The following is a 10,010-nucleotide window of genomic DNA, read 5'->3' as shown; positions in this document are numbered from 1 at the left end:
TAGATAGATAGATAGATAGATAGATAGATAGATAGATAGATAGATAGATAGATAGATAGATAGATAGATAGATAGATAGATAGATAGATAGATAGACCTCTGTAAAATGAGATATTGCACTAGCTGGGGCACCCAAAATACCACTCAAAAAAAGCTTTCATCAGGAAGTAAAACATTTCTACAAAATATCCATGATGAGGTACTGTGATCTGCCTTATAAGCATACTGGTCTCTGGCTGGATGGGGTCTGCACGTTCGCACTCCCTCCCGTCCCTGTYACCCCAATGCCACCAAATCCACGGGTCCCACCGATCCCACAGCGCCGCTCCCATCTTCCCGCGGGCCGGGCGGTGCTGCCCACGGCCGGCAGGTGGCGCTCCCCAGCAGAGCGCGGGGCTCGCCGGGTCCGTGCTACGGTACAGGAATGGATTAACTTTTATTTCCTTCGTTTAAATGCTCATGATTGTGTCATTCTATAAGGGTTTTTTGACATTTCCACCATTTACTAGCCTTAGTGGCAGAAACCCAGTTTGTAGGCATCTGAAGAAAAAGGCGTTTAAGAGGCATTTTGCACACTATTTACATAGTATGCCATGAAAAGCCTCCTGCCTGTGCCCCTCCACATAAAAGTTCACATAAAGCTGAGTAATCTTCCTTTAAAATAAATAAAATAAATAAATAAATAAATAAATAAAATAAAAATACTTCACAGTATAAGCTAAAGGGCAGAGACCAATGCCAATAGGAGGACTTAATTTAGCTTGTTCGCTCCACTCTGTGCCTGGCTCTGTGAACAGATGTCTAAAAGAATAACATCTAATCCACTGCTCTTCTCTTCAGCAAATGTATCTTGTGGAAGAATTGCACTCACTTGACAATCATGTGGGGAATTCCCAGTGACTGGTTCTGGTGGTATTCRGTGTCAAAACCAAAACTTTTGGTTCACCAACATATTTACTCCATTACATGGCCTTTGTCATAGCCCTGGTGATTAATATTTATATACATGGTTTTCCATTTGATAATGCTAAATGTATGTCCAAGATCATGCAAGTTTGTTATGGATTCAGAAATTTATTTAAGACTCATTTGGTCTATATAAGCTTGATTTTTAAAAAATCACATTGGGAAATGGGAAATGCCGTGAGTGGTATTTCTTTCTTGAGTATTAACTGTTAACTGTTTTAAAAATAAGAATTCCCCCCTTAGGTGAGAGCAATATTTTAAGAAAATCTGAAATATTTCAATAATTCCTTCCATGCTTCTTTGATGATGATTTTTGTTTTAACTATCTGCAGAATTTCCAATGTGCTGCTCTGCAATGTGACAGACCGGGTGTCCTTTTGGTTTGTGGTCACAGATTCTTCMAAAAATGTGACAACTGTTCCTGGAAGTGAGGTAGAGGCAGCCATCAGGTACAGTCACTGCTTTTRCAATGTTTTCTTCCTTATTTACTGACAATCTTTTCTCTCTCTGGGCCTTGTATGAATGAGCACTCTGCCTCTTTAAGGATGAACTAATCCAAGTTGCTAAAACACCAAGGGGTCAGTACTCTTTAATGAATGTGAGATTAGAGGCTTTTTAATAGTCCCACAGAATGCAAAGCATGTGAGCCTTGGGATTATAACTTTGGAAGGAGTCTCTGTTGATGCTGGAGACTCAGAAGAAATCTATGCCCTTTTCAGAGCCCTGCCTGTGATGTGCTGWCCAGTGTGTGGCACATGCACTGCTCTCATCCAGCTGCTGCATTTCCCAGTGAGACACCTTTCTCCCTCAGATGATGGAAGGGCACACCTTCCAGCTGGGACTAATATAATTTAGCTTTCACYGCATGCTACATGCACCTCTACACCTGGACTAATGACCACAGGCTCCCTTTCAGTGCTTCTCACTAACAATTCATCTGACTTAAGGTAGAAGTCAGCTTTCACATGAGAAGAGCTCGTGTGAACTCCTCATGAGCAGACTGGCTGTGTTCCAGCCTGGTTTAAACAATCTTGTGYTCACATTCTTTTCATACCACCTTGTTCTAGAATGCCAGTCAGTGTCACAGCTGAGCATTGCTTGTACGAAGTACAGAGCACTACAAATCACTTTGCTTTCTACTGTCACATTCTGTAGCAAGTAAAAGGAAGAATGTGCAGCTGACAAGGAAAAAAGAAAAAATGGGTAATCTGGCTTCAATGGTCCAAAAAAACCTTCACCAGGGGTTTATAGGGATGAGTCCCTCAAGCAGCATAACACATATACATTTCTCAAGCGTGGAGTGGAAAATGGATCTCTTTGTTTTGCAGCATTCTGTGCTCTGTCTTGAAAATTTGTGTTATCTCTATGGAGGTGTAATGCCTAATTCCTGATGAATGAGTATGCGTTCTTCTGGAAAGATTAATTTAATCTTATGAGCAGATTAAACTATTTCCTACAGAGACACCAAACAATAGCTTCATAGCATTAGTGAAGGAAGCAGATTATTTATTCACTGAAGCTCTCTGTAAGAGTGCTGGAATGCGGRGGTTTTGCATTTCTGTTATTCTTTGATACGTTCAGTAGCATAAGCTGATTTATTTAAGTCTTTTATGTGCCCCGTTTGGCACAGAAATTGGATGCTATTATTGTTTGGTTTTTAACTATTGTCTGTCACCTGATAAAGAATATGCTATTTATGAAAAGTTTTAATTCCTACCTAATTTAAAAACAAGAAATAAAATGGTCTATAAAACTACAGTACTTTTTGTTCAAATGCTTCTGATTGCAGGCTTCTATACAAAACCTTTATTATAATTCTTCATATTACAGTAGCACATAGGAACACTAGTCATGGACTAGAATTTGTACAAAGTACAAATTTGTGTGAGATTTGTACAAAGTAAGGATAAAGAGGAAGGTAAACCATGCAGAGCTCTTTATGAGACTCAAGTTTTTGCATAAGTGTACAGAAGATATAGTTATGCACATACAAACATGAAATGCACTAGTAGTCACCTGCATGTGTTTTAGTACATAATTTTGAAACTCAGGCCATTAGGTGAGAGTGAACAATGCTTRTTTCAGCTGTTCACAATGATCCTTTTATATCAGTAAGGAAATCTTTTCTAAATGGCAGACAGCTTACAGTATAATGATTCTTAAAACATGCCATGGCTTTCAGTCCTGTCCAGGAATGCTGACTTTCCATTAAGGCTAAGAACTTCCTGCTTAAGAGATGGCCAAACATTATGATTTCCAAGAAAACAATTTTTYTAAACCTTCCCATGCATCTTTTCTTAGGAAATACTTGCTCTGTGGTAAATAAATTGAATTGTATGCAAAAAGACCTGCATTAATTCATACAGCTGCTATCAAGAAGAATCTCTCAAGACCAATAGATGCCATCCATGTGCTTAAAATTTTTTAACATTTTGAAAAAGCTAATGGAAGATACTTCTAAAGCCTCTTAAAGCTGCTTAGATTTAGATTCAGAAGTACCTGCAAATGCRTACAGGCAGTGAAAATGGGTGAAGATATCTATTAAGGAGTAGCCCAGCTCCTAATGTATTAGGAGYTGTTCTGTGAAAAAGCGTATTTCTCAGACTTACAGTTTCTTATAATGGAAAAAAATGTGGAAAGTACAAATCCCTTTAGCTGCATCCTGCAGGGTARAAGGACATGTGGTGTGGATTATTCTGGGCCAAATTGTATCCTGTTCCTCATGTATCTAAGAAAATCTGCAGCAGCAGAGGCAGATGTGGGGCACTGTAAGTGAATCCTCTGAGCATTGAAGGGTAGATCTGCCACTCCTGTGCTAATCTTGAATGCTGCATGAGCAAGGCAACAGAGCCAATCTTCTGGCTTACAGCYTGCTGTCTTTAGGACATGGTTCAAGCCAGACATAAATAGTAATATTGTAGTTGAGGTCTCATCTGTATTTCCCAGTTTTTCAGATAAATGCATATGGAAGTCTRGTGCTTGAAATGTTGTGAATGTGTGGATATCTGTCATTTACTGAGGGTCTATGTAATAATCAAGGTCTGTGTAATCCTGCCAGCATCATAGAATCACAGAATCATAAAATCACAGGATCAAWGAATCATTTAGGTTTGGAAAAGGCCTCTGAGATCASTGAATCCAACCTTTGACCGAACACCACTGGGTCAAGCAGACCATGGYACTCWGTGGCACRTACAGTTGTGTCTTAGACACYTCYAGGGACAGTGACTCTACTCCCTGGYAGCCTTTTCCAATGCTTAACCACCCTTGCAGTGGAGAAATTCTTCCTGTTGTCCAACCTGAACCTTCCCTGGTACAGTGTGARTTATGTCCTCTTGTCCTGTTGTCTGAGAGAGGAGGATGACCCCCAGTAAAGACAGGCAATGTCCACAGCCTTTTCTTCATCATGCTGGATGACATTCAGCCCTGCCAAACTTGCAGCACGTTCATGAAAAACCCTTTTATTTTCTACTATCTCTTAAACTTGCAAAATACCTTTATAAAGAGTTGTGATGTTTCTGTGTTTTGTTTTGTTTCTTTTTTTCTGAAGGATGAACCGGAACAGAATCAACAGTGCCTTCCTACTGAGCGACAAAACACTGCAGTTCCTGAAGATAACCTCAACCTTATCACCTCCTGTTGAACCCTCTACACCTGTCTGGCTTATTGTATTTGGTGTTGTTCTTTGTCTCATTGTGGCYGGGATTGTTTTCCTCATTTTTTCAGGGATTCAGAAGCACAAGAAGTAAGCAGCTTAGCCTTTCTTCTGTTCTAATGGAATACTGGYTAGTTAGGTCAGCTGGGCTAGTTTGTGTTTCAGAACAGCCTCAGACAGATTAACGCTGTGCTCCCTTTCCCAACTTTCCCATGTCTCCTTTTCTGAGAAAAAGGCTTAAAATATTTAACAGTGAAATATAGATGCCTTAGTAATTTTGGGATGTAATGAGGAAATGGAGAGTGTAAGAATATGATCCTGGAGGCCACCGACTAGAAATGAGCTTTAAAAAGACATTTGGTRTCATTCTTGTGAAGGTTTATTGTGCCACAGGTGAGTCTCCTCTCACAGACCACCCACAAAGCTACCACGAGGGACAAGGCTGGCAATGACAATGCCTCTTCCAGGGCAATAGTGTTGAAAGCTGGCAGGGCTAAAAAAAATKKGCTGCTGCAGCTTGAGAAGACTCARTAGAGCACACAGTMATGATTARTGTATGGCTGAAGAGGGCCTGCTCACTGGAACTGTGTAGGGTTTCACCTACCATTCATGGCCTGATGAGTCCAAAATACCCAGCCCTTTACAGCTTCATGGGCAGATCTCCCTGTGAGTTTCTTGTAGTAGGGTAGGAGATACTCTCTTTTCCTCTATGTTTCTGCCCTGTGGTGGCACTGGTGAGAAAGAGGAGGCCATTCATGCTTCCCTAGTGTGAGCATGTGGGAGCAACACAGAGAGCAGGTGGAATTTTGATCCTGCCATCTCTGCTGGCTCCGAGTTGGGCATGAGGAATAGACATTTCTCAGCTGAGTTGAGATTCTGCCATAGAAGTTCAGCTTCTAACATGCTTTAGGCTGCCACAGAGTTCAGGTTTACACAAAATTACGATTTCTGCAATAGATTCATACGGGAACAGAAGAACTGAAAAATGGGTAAATTCCTGCTGATAACTAGATAACGGCAAAATTAGTGACTGTATGATGGATTATATTCCCAAATACATCAGAACAAGGAATTAATATGTGAAAAGTGGTATGTTGTAGATACTTTTCCTTTTTGCCTTTTTATTACCTTGAAGAATGTGAAAAGACCTCAGAAGAACAGCCCTTGTGAAGGTTAAATGCTTCTCATAGAGAGCCTTYAGTAGTATAGTCAGAATCCCTTAAATTGTATTTTACATTCAGAGGAGTTGCATGAACTTCTAAAACCCCTTTCTGTTTTCAAAGAAAACCCCACAAAATTCTGCAAACAATAGATGAAATAGATGAATATTTGGAGTCTGTGAATAGTTAAAGCCCTATCATAACCATATGGTATATACTGAATTATTTTATGCCCTAAAATAGACAATCTCTTCTTTAAAACTGAATGATGTTGCTACCTGGAGCCCAAACCTGCCTTCTATGTAGTATCATGGCTCTGTGTTTCTTTATAGTGCCTAACTTAAAGGGGGTGTTTGAACATTTAAAATAAGTGTAATATAAATAAACTATGATAAATAGCTACAATTTTTCTAGCTAAAATGATCACTTGTGCTTCATGCTGAACAGGATTTCTCTCTGTATTTTAGAAATAACTCAGCTGAGCTTGAGCAGTTCCCCTCAATGTGGTGTGAACTCCCTGCTCTTWTCAACACACTGCCATTAATATGGCTTGTTGCTGCCTGCCTGCGCTCACTTGGCACCCTCTCTGTCTCATCCTCTTGTCCTCTTAGTTACTATGCTTTTTTCCCTTCTTCCTCTGTTTTCCTGCTCTACCATTACATATAACCTTTCCTCAGAGCAGGTTCACCTGTGGCTGAACTCTAACCCTCCTTTCATGTCAATAACATCTGCAGGCAGGGGTGGGGAAGTGAGAGAGTGTAAAACAAGCATTTGYTTCTTCCATCTACTGATGTGAGGACTGGAGAGGTAAAAGGGATGGTCTGGGTTATTTGGCTTATTGGAAAAAAAAAAGAGCCAGGCATCAGAGAAGAGAATTTCAAAAGTGCTGTTCTCTTTTCAGACACTGAAGTAAGTGACCAGGTTTTCAAAGRCTTCAGCATGTCCAGCAATTAGTTTTCTTGGAAGCCTGTCCAGAGGTCACATAATGGGAACCCTGGTGCCTAGTGAGCTGTGTTGGAAATCTGGCCCCAAGRATGGTGTTGACTTCTCACAAATCTGGCATTTTGTCTTTGAAGTGCCATTTAGACACCTCAGTTCAGATAAGACCAAAAGCATGTGCTCCAGGCTGTCTTTGCTTGGGGTGTCAGGGAAGGGGGCTTAGCCTGCAGAGGAGTTTCACTATTGAGTTAGATTCATGCATAATTTCTTGAACTGAGAGATTTCTTTAATTCGGTGCCTGCAGTGAGCTGGGTCAGACACACTGTCTCCCATCCTGATGTTTGCTCTCCTATCATTGCAGCAATAGGACACCTCCCTCTGCAGCAATAGATTTGTCACATGCCCAGAGGCAGGASCATCCCCTGCTGCCTATCCTGAACTAGCCCAAAGTCTCCCCCTACCCCCAAAATCCCATCTGCAGCAGAGGCCACAAACATTTGCTTTGGGAAGAGTGAAAACAGAGTAAGCAGACAGTCTTTCCCTTGATTGGTCTCCCAGCATTTAATTTGCRGCTGTGGGCCTTGAGCTGGATTTGGTCTTCTTGTATTGGGTAMCCCACAATGTTTTCTCTTCCCTTAAATTGTTGAGTCACCCCTTGGATTCATGGATGTTTTCAGCTTCTCTGAATTCCTCTGGTAATGAGTTTCACACATTTTCTACTCCTCTCTTTTGCACCTGTTTCTTAGTGACTTTTATGTTCTATCCCCACAGTTGTGTATTGAAGAATACTCCTTTTATCAGTGTAGGAGCAGCCAGGGGTCAGAGGTTTCCGCTACAACACCCCAAGTTTATTTTAACAAGTCTGTAATGCCAAGAATCTTCCAAAGGCCAATAACATTTTATTATTGTTAATATCTCTGTTATTAGCAGTTAGACTGAGTCAGATTTTTACAGTTGTCCTGAGTCAGATTGTACAGTACACATTGTGGAAGAAGCASTGCAGCTGACCTTTGAGTTTCTTATCCTCTGAAACCGCTGATGCTGCAGGCTGTAAAGTACAGCAGGTTTTTCAACTATGAACTAGTTGTTCTCAAGGTCAGAATAAATCTGGAATTAAAGGAAAATCATGACCTGTTTACTGATATTTCTTTGCTACATCTTACTCATTACTTCTCATTTTTAAAAGATTTTTAAAAATGTGGATAATTTTATTCAACCATTTGAATGTGCTTCAAGTTTTTGAGGACAACTGGAGCCTGGAAAAGTGAAAGCTATGCAATTTTTTGATCTAGAAAACAAAAGTATGAAGTACTGGGTAGGAAGGTGGCTGGTAATAAAGTTTGAAGAAAAAATGCAGAGTTGCATCATTGGGRTTATCTAAGTTCCGAAGAAAGTAATAATGGATGTGGGGGCACCCAAGTCTCCACATTTGTAGGCTATAGTTAGTCTAAGACTGATCTGTTTCTAAACAGTGTGTTTTATTCTGTACAGATCATGGGGTGAAATCTGTGACATACAATGTAGGGTTAGACTAGAATAAGAAGGTGAAATAATATTTAAAACATACTTACAACATGACTACTTCAGTTTTTTTGGTTTCCATTTCTGAGCTCAAACCACTGAACTAGGGCTTCCAACCTATGGGTCTCCCAGCTATTGTATTTAGATACACCCATATAGTGTATTTACTACAACGAGGAAGTAACCTATGACAAACTTCTAACTRAATATGTGGGGTTTTGTCTGTGGAATCATGGTGGAGTGCTCCAGGTCAACAGAATAAGATGATCTTTTCTTTCTTGTTTTTAGAAAGAATAAAGAGTCAACAGAGACAGAAAATTTAGAAGAGAAAGTTGAAGTGACACTAGAAAATGGGATTCCTTGTGAAGCACTGGATTTAAAACCAGGCCACRTTAATGGAGTCTTTGCAGCAGATGATGAACGGTTCACATCCCTATGAAATGCTGCCACTGCTCCCTGGTGGTTTTCTGAAAGACTCCTGTGCCTACGTTATCTCGTCACTACTCCTGAATGTCAAACATGAAGACCAGAAAAATGTCCTTTCACATAATTTCCCTTGAACCTTTTGCTGATAACATATACACTTGAGCCTCCATTACAATTCTTTTTTCATRAGCAACAGAAATAAGAAGCCTTCAGATAATATCCAGAAAAGATTTTCAGAAGATATGTGGCAGAACAGGGTTGGAGCCTACCTTGTGTCAGGCATCTAATTTTTAATGATTATTTAAATATGTCCATTGCTTCTTTTTCCCTAAGATAAGTATGAAACTGCATTATGCCTGAATGACACTGGGGAGATCATCTATCATTGTCAATTYTTGATGGGTTTTCTTTCAAGCCATATACAAAAGTTTCTCTGTAAAATGACTTCTGTTTGCTGCTATGTAGTATGCCTTTGAATGGGACAGTGATCAGTGTATGAAAGTTTTCTTTTATCGAGAAACAAAAAAGCTTTCACAGCCTCTGTAAGACCAGGTCAAAATAGCTGGATCATCTGTACCTCTGGGACTAGCAAAAATCTGGTTCTAGAGGTGTTTTTCACTTAACTGTCAAAAGTTGTAGATTATTTGAGCTGGAAATTAAAAGTTGCAAAACTCTGAAATTTGTTGAAACTGRAAGTTGCAAAAAAGGGCAGATTTTCCRYWGGTGCAGTCAGTGTTTAGTGGYYCAGYTCTCATTAAATGRTAGAATCACAGAACAGCCTGGGTTTGAAGGGACCTTAAAGGTCATCTAGTTCCAGTCCCCCTGTCATGGGCAGGGACACCTTTCACGAGACCAGGTTACTCAGAGCCTCATCCAGTCCAACCTTGAACCGTTTCAGGGATGGGGCCTCCACAGCTTCTCTGGGCAACCTGTTCCACTGTCTCACCATCCTCACAATAAAGGATTTTTCCAAATACCTAATCTAAACCTGCTCTCTTTCAGTATGAAGCCATTCCCCCTTGTCCTGTCACTGCATGCCCTTGTAAATAGACTTTCACAACTCTCTGGAAAAATCTTCCTTACATTTTTAAATAATAAAACTAGAGTAGATTTCCAACATAGCCAACCTGGGGTCAGATGAACCTTCAAGTGACAGGTAGATAACTTTTGAAAGGATTCAATKTGTGAAACACCAGCTGCTGGGTTTGGTGCACCTGACCTGGATAAAATTCTGGCTGTCTTCAGAAGCACCGGTCCACAGAAAATGGGATATTTGTGTCTGCGTAACAAAGAATGAAAATGTGTTGAAGCAAAATACWATACCTGCTGTGACCAAACATCTG

At 40.3% G+C, this 10,010-nt stretch overlaps 1 protein-coding gene across 1 annotated transcript in view; it reads left to right on the top strand.

Annotated features, from left to right (window-relative positions):
- CLTRN (collectrin, amino acid transport regulator) overlaps positions 1–9,371 on the top strand; it is a 21,335-nt gene extending 11,964 nt beyond the window's left edge. The window contains exons 4-6 of the mRNA XM_057375121.1: positions 1,299–1,415; positions 4,517–4,711; positions 8,530–9,371. Coding sequence (XP_057231104.1) covers positions 1,299–1,415; positions 4,517–4,711; positions 8,530–8,680 — 463 coding nt within the window. The 3' untranslated portion in view covers positions 8,681–9,371. The remainder of the gene's footprint in view (positions 1–1,298; positions 1,416–4,516; positions 4,712–8,529) is intronic.
- Positions 9,372–10,010: the final 639 nt, after the last annotated feature.

The sequence above is a fragment of the Malurus melanocephalus genome, unplaced genomic scaffold (assembly GCF_030028575.1).
Source record: "Malurus melanocephalus ecotype Western Australia unplaced genomic scaffold, MMel_1.1 scaffold_239, whole genome shotgun sequence".
Taxonomy (NCBI): Eukaryota; Metazoa; Chordata; class Aves; order Passeriformes; family Maluridae; genus Malurus; species Malurus melanocephalus.
This window is presented reverse-complemented; position numbering and strand designations above follow the sequence as displayed.